The 13,827-nt window shown below is 42.7% G+C and overlaps 1 protein-coding gene across 1 annotated transcript; it reads right to left on the reverse strand.

The window, feature by feature from the left end:
* Window positions 1-1,269: 1,269 nt before the first annotated feature.
* bloc1s5 (biogenesis of lysosomal organelles complex-1, subunit 5, muted) lies at window positions 1,270-8,285 on the reverse strand. Its single transcript, XM_080751627.1, has 5 exons — window positions 8,090-8,285; window positions 6,398-6,480; window positions 4,731-4,860; window positions 2,511-2,569; window positions 1,270-1,514 (listed from the first exon to the last, which is right to left on the reverse strand). The coding sequence occupies exons 1-5, from the start codon at window positions 8,106-8,108 to the stop codon at window positions 1,341-1,343; spliced, it is 465 nt and encodes a 154-aa protein (XP_080607753.1). The 5' UTR covers window positions 8,109-8,285; the 3' UTR covers window positions 1,270-1,340.
* Window positions 8,286-13,827: the final 5,542 nt, after the last annotated feature.

The raw sequence follows: 13,827 nt of genomic DNA on the forward strand, positions 1-13,827 counted from the left end.
CACACACACACACACACACACACACACACACACACACACACACACACACACACACACACACACACACACACACACACACACACACACACACGGTATCATGGGCGAGGGACAAATACACACACTTACAGTTCATGTAAGTGCTTCAACTCAATCATTCTCTTTCACAGACTCCTGTCTGCAAGTCAATAGGGTGATAACTTGGGTTTTTTGGGGTTTAAAAGTGTTTCAACTGATAAGCCAAATCAGATATCGGCATATACTGTAAAGTGATGTTACACTAATTGTATATCTGTTCTTGAGGTAACTGTTTATCCCCCAAAATCACAAAGGCTAACTTTGGGGATACATGATACAAGTCGGTATCCAAAAACATAGTAACTGCACTTTGGCTTTGTAGCTTGGCCTTACATCTACAACTAATTTAACCCCAGCTCATTTTGCTAGGGTCGGATGGCTCAGGGTTGAGGACAGAGAACACTACAACAACTTGCAATGGGCCAGTCTTAGATGAAGAATATCGTAGATGTATTTTTAATAGAGTCTGACTTTTACTTTCATCAAAATCTATAAAACACATAAAATACTATGAGAGTCTTGATCTAAGGCTAGGCCAGTCTACAACCCTTTCACACTGACTCCTGTCCACCAGGTCAGAAGGGTGAGAGCTTGGCCAGGACTTTCTTCATCTCGCTGTACTGGGTGCTGAGGGCAGGGGCGTCACAAGGGGGGGGAAAAGTGGGACTGAGTTACTAGGGCCCAAGGTGGAGGGAGGGGCCTTAATAATTTTATACTTTAGATATTGAAAAATAGCAGATATACAAGCTCACAGCGTGCCACCGAGTGCCGTGCAGTAACCTTGTAGATCTGCTATTTTTTGAAAAGTCGTGAAAATTTTTAACTCAAATTTTGCTTCTGGGGGGTCCCTGGAACGGAATATTTTGAGATGGGGGTCTGTGGCCAAATACATATCATTTTGGGGGTCTTTCACATGAAAAGGCTTGAGCAGAACATAGAAACAGGTTTAAAAAAAAAAGATTGCACACATTTTCACGATTTTTCAAAAATAGCAGATCTACCAAGCTTGCAGTGCGGCACTCGGTGCCGCGCTGTGAGCTTGTATATCTGCTATTTTTCAATAGTTAAAGCACAAAATAATGCGTTCCCAGTCTAAATGGGTTAAACCCCCTCCTCCCCCTATGAAGAACATTCATGGGGGGGGCCACAGTGAATCCTTGTACCCAGGGCCCAGGATTTGGTGCGACGCCCCTGGCTGAGGAGGTCAGAAGAGTGAGAGCTTGGCCAGGTCTTTCTTCATCTCGCTGTACTGGGTGCTGAGGAGGTCAGAAGGGGGAGAGCTTGGCCAGGTCTTTCTTCATCTCGCTGTACTGGGTGCTGAGGCGGCCCACCGCCTTGGCGTGCTCCTCGTCCACCTCCTCCTTCAGCCTCTGCTGCTCCTTCAGGAACTCCTCCCACTCCACCTTGCACTGATCCATGCCCACCTGCAGCTGGGCACTCTGGGTGGCAAAGGTGTGGAAAAGAAAATAATATCAGAGGCGTCAGTTCAGAAAAAGCTAAGGTATGGCAACATGACTGGTGTCTTGCACGCGCGCAAAGACACCAGTCATGTTGCCATACCTTAGCACCAGGAATGATACATTTATTTTAAGAGAAGTACATACATTTTTTTTCCCCCGTTTCCCCCCTGAATAATATAGTCATGTTTTATTGATGTTCACTTTAGGGTCGCAAAAATTAAACAAGCTAGTCAATTTACAGGTAATTGATTACCACATTAATTTGGGGGATAATTTAATAAAATAATCTATTGAGAATCGATCCATATTTTGGGCATGTCATGACAGGCGAACAGTTACAATTGTGAAAATAGCTGATTTGACTCATGAAAGTCAAAACAAGTTTAGTAATCCTGGCAGTCATAGATGGTCACAGAAACAAGTGAGAAAGGTTCTGTGTAGTTTGTACATATACGTATACGGTATGTGTCTGTCTGAATACATTTCATCAGCAGTATCATATACTGTAACCGGATTATTTTCTATGCAACAAAGCTGCAATTATCATTCTAATGATTTTTACAATATGGATTGCATTTGCATTACAGGTGCATTAAGCCAGTGGTTCTCAACCTTTTCCGGCCACGACCACCAAAATAATCACAGTTGAACAGGGGACCCCCCCCCCCTCCCCCCACCCTGACGAGCACTCTCTAATGTTTGACAATTTGGCCAATGTTTAATTTGTCATTTTAGACATATTAAAAAGTAAATTATCACTTTAGAAATGTGCAGATACCCTCTCTATACACTTAAACTTTATGTTGGTTAGTTTACCGTTGAGGGAGAAAACAATGTTGCACATTAAACTAATCATCTGGGGACCCCCCAAATTAATTTGGGGACCCCCCTGGGGGTCCTGACCCACAGGTTGAGAACCACTGCATTAAGCTACTATAAATGTAAGTCATTTCCCTATGGTGCCAGTTATGTTACCTGGTGTGCATCTAGCTCCCTCTGCTGGACTCTCTGTGCCATGTGATTTGCAGCCTCCACTGTGTGAGCAAATTAACAACCAGACAAAATAATGACACAAGACAGCTTTTACTAGCAGCCAGAATATCTTTACAAGAGCCATGTTTGGGTGAATCACATTCCTTCCATGTTACAAAGCAATTCAATGCCAGGGAACTCAATAAGTAAAACATAATCTTAAACGGCATGTTATTCAATGCCTTATTCGATCAATATATCACTGTCATTGAATGACGTCATTGCATTTCTCTCTCTTTGTCCTCAGTCTCAAACTGACTGCTTGGTATAATAAAATTGTAAGCTCGCCATTCCAAAGAACTGCACCTTTCTGACATTGATTGCAGGGCCCAGCAGGGGTGTCATTTGGGTCATCAGAGGATGGCAATGACCACCCCCTCGTGTTCATTGTGACCGTAGGTCGAAGTTTACAATCAGAACCGTCACAGCTTGTTCGTATAAGTCCGTCCGTCCGGACGTGTACACTTTTTTACGGTCTATGGGTTTGTCGCTCTGACATCATGCTCTGACATCACTGTAATGTCAGGGGGACCACTCATACTTCCGCTCTGACATCACCCTCTGGCTGGCTGCACTGTGATGTCATGTCACACTAACAGAATCCCTTTTATGCCCATATATGGAGTGCCCTGATGTCATCAATATTAAGCCCATATCTAACAGGACTTCATATTGGAATGTCCATATATGGAGGCCACGTTGGCCACATACCACACTAACAGAATCCATATATGGCCAAGACAGCCCATATCTGTGTTGCTGGTTCTACAGACAGGGATCTCCATGTATGGGCATAAAAGGTGTGATGTCAGATGTCATATACCATTCGAATAACTGAGTAAGCTTGTTTGGGCTCTCACAGCATATCTCCATATACAGTACATACCGTAGATCTCCATATATGGGTACCAGGGGTCATATGGGTAACTGGTCCGATATACATCACTAGCCAGGAGGCCGAGACATGGTGCTTGTCGCCCTGAGGCGTTAGTATTTATATTTTTATGCATATTGTCCCCAAACTCTGAATTGTTTTAGCAGATTAATCTGATTTCATCACAATCGATGTCCATCCATCTACATGTGTTAGAAAAGCACAGGAGGTCGCACAACTCGCAGCCACAATGCAATAAACGTATTTTATTAATAAATGACCAATGTTTTGACATTAAGTCTTCATCAGGTTATCTACCCTTAATACCCTGATGAAGACTTAGACATCGTGGCTGCGAGTTGTGCGACCTCCTGTTCTTTTCTACATTTTGTATCCCCCGTGGTCAGCACCTCCTCACTGCTGGAGTGCGCTCCTCATCTATTCCTTTGTTTGTTTGACATCGATCTACATGTGACAGGTGATATAATTGGCGACGTGTTGAGAGCTTGTAGATCCACTGTTTTCACTATTTTGTGTTAACTTTTTCTCTGCCATTTTAAACATAGCCTGAACTCAGCAACTGCCAAATTGTCCTTACCTTTTAACGTGGGCACGCATCGCGCACGATCTGTGCATGCAACATGTACCAGTGTTGCAGACCGGACCGCAGCTTTCGAAAAAAACAATCCCATTGGAAAAAGAAATATCCGCTGTTTACAGAAGAACTCATGTAAAACGCCGAGCTGTGCGCTATGTTCCTGCGAGTCGCGCACATAGCAGACGAGACGATATGTGCGCAGATCATATGCCAGGCGGGTAAAAGAATCAAACAGCTTCCAAATAAAAAAATCCGCGTGAAAAAAGACCATGTTATAGCCGTGCAAGCAGCTTCCTTGTTTACAATGGAAACCTATGGGACCGGAGCTACGATTGGGCCTTAGACAGGATACGGAAACCTAGATCCTCTCAAAACCAGAAATACGGCCGGATACAGTTAGGAGGCGGGCCTAAAGAGTCTGAATCGGCTATATACAGCGATCATACTTTTAATTGTTTCATAATGATTAAAGCTAATTACATTTCCGGGATCTACGGGCATGGCAGCACGGTACAGCGGGAAATCTCCGGTTTCGACGGGGATAGCAGGAAATGAGTTAAGTGGTAACTTATGTTTTGCCACCCCCTACATCTTTTTGAAATGACGCCTCTGATTGATTGTTTGTTTTAACTGTCTGAGTAGACAAACCAGACGAGCCCCTAGTGAGTGTGAGGGTGAGCGGGGGACTTACAGCGCGTTATGACATCACACAGGTACTCATGCATGCCCTCTGTACATTTGGGCAGAGCGTTTTCATTTGTTTCCACCACCATCTTCTGGAGGTTCTCCAGAAGTCTGCTCTCCCTGTGGCCTCTCTTCTCCTTTAGAACAACCCAAAAAAAAGGACATCAGTTCATTCTCTCATGTACATTTTAAACCGACGTTTTTGTTGGTATCGTACAGCTGAATTAGGTCAATTATACTCAGTTATTTATTGACAATCTATAAAAACACAAATGTATGAACGTATCACACAAACATTCTGCTAGGTCATATCAAATATCACATGGTAAATGGTGCATTTATATAGAGCCATTTATCCATTGCGCTTCACAGAGATTGTGCATTACAATACATTCACCCATTCACACACACATTCATACACCAACGGTGGAGGAAACCATGCAAGGCACCAACTGCTCATTGGGAGCAATTAGGGGTTCAGTGTCCTGCTCAAGGACACTAACTCTGGAGGAGCCCGGGATCGAACAGGGAACATTCCGGTTGCCAAGCAGCCACTCTACCCCTACATGAGCCACTGACGCCACCACATGTAGGCCATCATGTGACAGTCAGGGGCGTGTCGCCCTGACCCGGAGGTAGAGCGGAAGGTTCCCGGTTTGATCCCCAGCTCCCCCAGGTTACAGTCAATGTGTCCTTGAGCAAGAACCTCTAACTGCTCCTCATGAGCAGATTGGTGCCTTGCATGGCTTCCTCTGCTGGTTGGTGTTAATGTACGTGTGAATGGGGGAATGTAATACACATTAATTTTAAAGCACTTCGGAGAAAGGTGCTGTATAGATGCTTTAATCTATATAAACAGTGTTGCTGTGATAGAAGTTAACACAGCATTGTTCTTTTTTCCTCTCCTTCATTACAGGAAACAGTGACACCAACACAGATTAGAGAGGCCAGGGGTCATCGCCATGGTGACATGTGGAGGACAACTTTGTAAAAAAACAATTTTTGCCACGAACAAATGTTTTTTTAGAAACTCAAAACACATTTTTGCTCTCTCAAAAGTTACAAATGTTTGAGAAAGAACCGCTAGCACTAATGTGCCATCCATACAATAGTGTTGTAGTAAATCATTGTTATACATATTGTGAAGAAAACCTGGAGACTTGAGATTCAGTAGTATGCGTCTTGTGATCAGAATAAGTACATTATGCTGGTGAAAATCTAAAAAATTGCCAGGGAAAAGGCCAAGTATTTGCCATGGACACATTTGTCCGTGTACGGTACGGACATATTGATGACCCCTGGGACAGGCGCTTGACCAAAGAAATTGCGATTTACGATAATCATAATAGAGATCAGCTAAGAGATTTGGTAGAGAGTGGGGGGAAAAAGACTGTATCAAGTATGCTATTTCCAGGTCTGTTTTACCAATCGTAGAGGGTTTAGATGGTACCAGAAAACCAGATATCCAGCTGTGGCAAATCCCAGTGCGTGATGTTTGACAATTTCCACGATACTATTATCGTGAGTTCTTTTTTTATCACGATAAACGATAATAACGATTATCGTCCCATCCCTATTACAGAGACATCTCAATAATAGAGCACATGTGTCAGTGTTGTGGGTGTTCTCCATCTCTGAGTGCATCTGTGACTCAATGCTCAACATGGTTTTTACCTCAAACTCCCTCACAAAGTAGCGGATCTCTCCTTGGGTGATGGGTCTGTGGTCCACCAGCCTTGACTGAATGTCTCCTACATCTATGGAATAGGAATGTATTGATTGATTGATTGATTGAAGACTTTATTAGAGGTTTGCATAGGAAAAGGTACAGTTTCATGACAGTACAGTTCACTGGTACAAGGTCAACTAAAAGGAGATCCAAGAAAGCCTTTTGGCTTATTTACATAGGAAACCTTTTTGTATCTCATATAACATTGAATGACAGACAGATAGAACACATTACTATGCAGATGATATCATCAAAAGAAAAAAGGAAAAGAAAATGTCGCAAAACAGAAAAATAAATTTGAAGAAAATAAATCAAATCTATTTACAGTGGAAAGGTGGAGGTGAGTAGGCTTTGTCTATTACCAGATTCAAGTAGCAGCCGTCTGTGACTTTTGAGACCGTTTTTTGAAGGAAGTTACACTACACTACACTCCTTTATGGCTTTCGGTAGGGCGTTCCACATGTTAGGTACAGAGTTTAATTTGAGGGGGAACAACAAAGTTCACCTCTTTGATTGGATCTGGCACCTATCTGACTGGATCCGGGACCTTCCCTGTCAATACAAAATAGTGCTGTTTGGTCGTTTTCATCCTTCCAAATAGAGACCTTTTTGGCTGCAGCATTTTTCTTTACTTTATATTTTCATGTTTTTTGTTCCATTTCTTGTAATTTTTCTGATGTGGTGCTTCATAGGTGACAGTGACACACAATAGACAAGCTATATACACACATACATGGTGTCTTAGAATCTTTTTTAACAATAAAATAATATAATGATGAAATAAAATAAATGTAATATGCCAGTTACTCATTCCAAATTGATAGATTGACTACCAGTGTTCTTACAGCAAATGTGTTAGGTATATCAGGAGAACGGGACCGTACCTATGTTCCCTCCCCACTTACCCCCATAAAAAAAAGGTTCTGTGTTCCCCACTCAACTAAATAAAGGTTCTATGTTCCCCACTCATCCAAAAATGCAGGAAACATAACTCTAAACACACAACGGAACATAATGGGGAGAAATTACGAATAGTATAGTGGTTTCAGGGGGGAACTAGGGACATCTGGGCACCATATTTGTGTTATGACTGGGCATCTGGACGAGTGGGCACCTGGACATCTGGGGGTCATTTGGACGAGTGGGCACCTGGAAAAGTAGGCACTTAGGGGTGGAGACATCTGGGCACTATGGGTACCTGGACAACTGGACGAGTAGGCACCTAAATTAGGATTGCCCACTAACCTCGCCTCACCAGGCTTTCCTGAGAGAATTGCCCACATGTTCTTCCTGCATTTGAGTTGGGAACGTATAGACCTACCTTTTTTGGGGTGGGGAACATAGATGCTTTTTTGGTTAGGCGGGGAACATAGAACCTTTTTTGGTGCAGGGTGGGTGAGGAACATAGAACCTGGGGAACATGGAACCTTTTTTTGTGGGTGGGGTGGGTGGGGTGGGTGGGGGGGGGACATAGAACCTGGGGAACATAGGGAGGACCCCTACTTGGGATCATCCTTGACGTTTTGTAAGTATTTTGTCAGGTAGGCTACATGGTGACAGTGTAAAGAAGAAGATTAAAGAAAATACCAGAGGAGAGGAGAGGAGAGGAGAGGAGAGGAGAGGAGGATTTCACCCACCTTTGGCGATCTTGTCCATGATCTCCTTTATCGTAGCTTGAGCAGTTTAGCTCAAGCTAAGTAGCTAGCTAGACAGTCAGCCAGCACGTTAAAATATCTGGATTCTTTGATTACTCAAGTTTAACATGCACACAGAGGAGCGAAAATGCCATAAATATCATAAACGTCGTAGAATTCGTATTGTATAACAGAACGAATGACACTTGTAATAGCTGTCAGGAGGATGGAATCACCTGACTGAAAAAATGTCAATATTTACTACTACTTCCGGGTGTGACGTTGTGGAATAAACCAAGACTATCATAGAAACAGGGGGGGGTTTCATTTGGTTGGGTTTGGATTACAGCCAGTGGTGTAAAGTAATTACTAAGTAAATTTACTTCAGTACAATGTTGAGGTAGACCTACTTTTACTTTATTGGGGTATTTCCAGTTTAGTTTCCAGTACTTAATACTTCTCTCAACTATGTCAGAGGCAAATATTGTACTTTTACTCCACTACAATTGTTTGACATTTTTAGTTACTAGCTACATTGTAGATTTTTATTACTATTACAAAACACACTAACCACTTAAGCCCTATAGATATTTCGGCTATTTTCAAAAGATTTGTATACATTTTGAACTTGAGAAATGGAACATTCTGCACAATGCCTACTTTTACTTTTGACCAAAAACGTTTATACTTTTACTCAATTAAATTTTTAATACAGGACTTGTAGGCTACTTGTATAGTATTTCTGCATTGCAGTATTGATAATTTTAAATAAAGGGGAAAACCATCCATTTTCAATTTTGAACTATGTCATTAATATACCTTAGAGGAGTTGTGTGGAAATAGAAAAAAAAGTTTGTATTGTAAATCACACCGGTGTGATGTCATCTCGTGTGATTTACAATACAAACCCCAAACTCAATCCTCCAGTTCTAGGCAACACAGAACTTTTATTTTATTTCCACACTACACCTCTAAGGTATATTAATGACATAGTTTTCCCCCTTTAAGTCAAACATTTGATAGAAAGTAAGGTTGCCTACCCCCGATTTATACTTTCAAAGATAAAAACAAATACAATAAAATATATTGTCCTGTTCTAATGCCTGAGTTTTCAATTACTTGTTTCAATAGATTTTTTACTTTCTTTTGGTAGGCCTACCTTTACTTAAAAAGGTTATTGAAAAAAAAAAAAAAAAAAAACAACAGCAACTAAAAACGGTCCCTTCACACATTGGAAGGACAATATCAGTCATGCATGATAACAACTTCCAATGAGTCTAACATGGAAAGATTTCGTTTTAAGTTCAATGGGATATAGGAAGGGCTTGTCCGAAAAAAGGATCATCAAATATCTAAATATTGAATCAACCAAGTTTTATGACTGTAGATGTCAGTGTTGCTCTGCAGTGTGGTGAAACAGTCCTGGCACAAAACCCTATAGTCACATTGTGGACAAATTGCAGCAGCAATGCTGAAGACGCATATTTTACATGCTTTGCCAATGTTTATTAATAAGATTTCATTTGAAGTGATATGTGTTCCATTTTACCTTTACTTATCTTTACAATTTATTTTGGTCTCCTCCAGTATCATTACTTTAATCATCATCATTAACTTATTATATTGTATTGTTGTATTATAGCACAGTTTCTGTGGAACATGTCCCACTAACATTTCTCTGCTTGTACTTCTATGAGCAGCTGAGAAATAAACCCTTCTTGATTCTTCACAACACCATGTGTTGGTTCTAGTTGAATCACGATGGTAGTCTACGTCTACCTACTTCTCAAGTCTGAGTTGAGTATCCATTACACAATGTTCCAAGGTCAAGAATGATGCATTTGAGTGGACTCCCCTTAACCATGGTCACCTGAGTTAATTTCATCTTGGTAGTCCAAGAATAAAACAGCACAGAAAAATAGGCCCGCGCTAAGTCATATGTTTTTAACATCTTGTGTAATGTGAAGTTGCCATAACAAGGACATCCCAAACAATGTCAACTTTGCATTGAAAGTGACATCATTGATCAAATGACACACAAAAATCATAAACATTCATAAAGCTTCCTTCATATTCACAGGGTCATATGGTGGTTACTGGTTATGACAGTGTCAGCTTGTGCACACACCTTCAAATAAAGTGTTACTGTTCATTCTAACAAAAGCATGAAGCTATGTTATGAAATATAAATTCAAACAAAGCTCCATAAAGTTTTTATTTTGTATTTTTTTAATCACACTGAAAAACAGTGTGGGTTGGAAAAACCAATACATTTGTAAGCAATGTGAGGTCATAATGAAAAGACTTACAATAGGAAACGTCCCACGAAAGGTAAGGAAATATTAATCATTATAATTATGTTAAAAACCTATATATAATATCGCCATAGTATGCCAATACATATTGTCCACTAATACAGTCATATAACTCAATAAAATAACTCATATTCTCTCCAGTAGATGGCAGCAATTCTTATTGCGACCATAAGGTCGCAGTTTAGTATCAAAACCTCCACCGGCCGTCCGTCACGTCACACGTCACACCTTTGCCCTGCTCATATCTCCGCATCAGTATGACATCACACTGCTGACATCAGTATGAACCTTTGTGTACGTTGCTGTGGCAACAGTCTGTTGTTGCTGGTCTGTTAGTGTACGTTAGCAACCACCTTAGCAACCATGGTTTTACCCTAGCAACCAACTGTTTACCCTAGCAACCAACTGTTTACCATAGCAACCATGTTTTTTTACCCTAGCAACCAACTGTTTACCATAGCAACCATTTTTTTAACCCTAGCAACCAACTGTTTACCATAGCAACCATGTCTTTTTTACCTTAGCAACCAACTGTTTACCATAGCAACCATGTTTTTTACCCTAGCAACCAACTCTTATATTGGTAAAACAAACTTTTGGCCTATTTGTGGAGATAAGCTGGCGATAAGGTCTGAGTCGAAGAAATGCTTCTTTCCTGGCAAGAATTGCCCCTTTATACTGTAGGGCTCGTTTGTGTATTGTATGACATCACGCCACATCATCGGCTGAGGACTGTGTGATGTCATCATATCTCCATATATGGAGACATAAGTTGCTCATGCCCAAATATGGGCTGGTGAGGTCAGACTTAGTGTGATGCGTAGGTTATCTCCATATATGGAGATTCAACTTCAATGAGTAACCATGGCAAACTGTCAACTGCCCGTATGTCTTGATAATTGGTAAAACAAACTTTTGGCCTATTTGTGGAGATAAGTGACCAACGGTCGCTTATCTCCCGATTAGGGAGTCTTACTGGTGTTTATAACTAAGGGCCTGAATTAAACTGGATTAGCAAATTCTAGAAACTTGGCATTATGAAATGCAAATTTGGAATTGCTGAAAATACATTAAACTTATGGCTGAATGCAAAAATACAGTTATTATTTTACAATTAGAATCAGAGAAGGAATCCTTTGTTGCATAGTGCCTAGAAAAGTTTGTGCCCTCAATATTTATGACTGTCATATTGAGTTGGGGGGGGGGGGGGATAAGACACCAATTACGTCCCATGCTGTCCACACTGTTTAGTTTAATTGTTGTATGGACCATTAGTTTTGACTGGCGCCTATTATAGAGATTAAGAGATTGATCAACAACTTGGCATTACAAATTGTCTTGTTTATCAGAAGAATATGGGAGGATCTTCTTGCATGCTTGGTGGTGACAAACAAACTGTCAACACAAGTATTTTAGTGGGTTACATGACCTAAGCAGACACACTGTGTTGCATTGTTTATTCATGACTTTGTGGGGTAAAATTAAAAACATTATAGGATCAGCCCCTAGGTTATTGATGTTATTATTCAGATGAGTCTTCTACATTAAGAACTAATGTAGCATAATAACACACAAATAAGAAAATATGACAATCAAGCTTGTAGGAATCTATACACACACACACACACACACACACACAGTAGGCCTGCATACGGTTATAACAAACAAACACACACACACACACACACACACAGTAGGCCTGCATACGGTTATAACAAAAAGTATATTAAAGCTAGTTCACCTCTGTTAAACACGTCATCAATAACGGAATATTCTCCAGCCGGTGTTTCAGCATTTTAATGGGAGGTCTGTGGGACCGCCGGTTTACCACAATATGCCCACTGGCCCTGTTAGCTATACCCGCCCCGGTGACGAGTTGGAAGGAAAACACACCCCCTGCCCCTCCTCACCTCACTACAGGGCAGGCCCTCGCATTACCCAATGGGTATAATTATTTTAGCTTTCGCTGCTGTTCATTATTGCGGTATTGTCTCTCCCCCACCCCTGTGTGTCTCTCTCTCTCTCTCTCTCTCTCTCTCTCTCTCTCTCTCTCTGGCACACCTCACCATGGGTCTTGAACCCGAGGTCCAGACGGACGGCCGCGGGGCCCGCGGTGCTTGGTGTTCACAGCACGCTGAGCGCCACTCACTGCACCATGGCTCCGAACAGGTGGGGGGGCATGAGGATGAGAATGGGAGGGGGTTGGGGGGTATTACTCATTGGCTGCCAAGGCCTCTGGGCTGTAAGGTGTGTGTGTGTGGGGGGGGGGCTGTCTGCTTGCCTAGCCACCCACCTGCATGCCTCCCTCACCTTTCTCTCTGTTCTGTTTCTGTTCTCCTCTCCTCCTCTCTCTCTCTTGGTGTCTACCAGTCCCTGGGCAGTGAACAGGTCAAGGTCAGTGGAAAAAGAGCAAGACGGGAGAGCGAATGAAAACAGGCAGAAGTTAAAAACCAAGGGAGGGCGGTGTTGAGCAGGGGGCAAAGAAAGAAAGAGAGAAAGAAAGAGGAGGAAACGGTTAGAACAGTGACCTGAAGGAAACAAACGTAAGTACCTTGGTGCAGTGGCCGTCTGCAACGCACTGTGTAGCGTGACGCCTCCCTGCTGTCACTCTGTCCCAAGGCATGATGGGAAGGAGGGCACCGCGGTGGTAACAGCTACAGTAGACATAACAGCCTCACAGCCTGAAAATCAACATATGTACTCATCATCTTGGGCTTCTTTTCGGGAGAGAGAGGGGGAACCTTACATTTTATCTTTTTTTTGTAGCAGCACAGAACGAAAACCTTGTCAGACGCGCCTTGTGATAACAGACACTGCCCCCGCCTTCACCCACCCTTTCTCTTATGAGCTTCAACATTCCGAGAGGGTAGTGAGTGGAGCGGGCGCTGTGTCGGCTGCGATTAGCGTTTGCGGGCGGGCCTCTGCCAGCTGTATTCTGGGCTCGTCCCAGAGATGAACGGAACGGGCGCTGCATTGTAATTTCTCCCACGGGGGCCTGTCCCGTTGCCCTCTCCCATCGTGGCACAAGGAAGGGGAGGGGGGTTGAACTGGACTGGGGGGCAACAGGCTGGGAGAGGCCTCAGACCTGTTGAGGCAAACTGTCCTGCAAAGTGGCTGCAATCAAAGTGACAGCCGCAGGAGAGGGGGGGGGGGGGGGGGGGTGTCTGCACAGCGAGTGAAATCAGCCCCCTCGGCAAAGTGCGGACCCCCCCTCCCCCCCCCACACACACACACACACACACACACACACACACACACACAAACATGCACACTCCAAGGACTTGAGATGGGAGCACTGAATGAGGTCTTCTTGATGGTTTGTTCCTCCGCACATGTTTGTGCATTTAAGGTTGTGTGTGTGTGTGTGTGTGTGTGTGTGTGTGTGTGTGTGTGTGTGTGTGAGTGTGTGTGTGTGTGTGTGTGTGT

The sequence above is a fragment of the Nannobrachium achirus genome (genome assembly GCF_963921795.1).
Source record: "Nannobrachium achirus genome assembly, chromosome: 21".
NCBI classification, from domain to species: Eukaryota; Metazoa; Chordata; class Actinopteri; order Myctophiformes; family Myctophidae; genus Nannobrachium; species Nannobrachium achirus.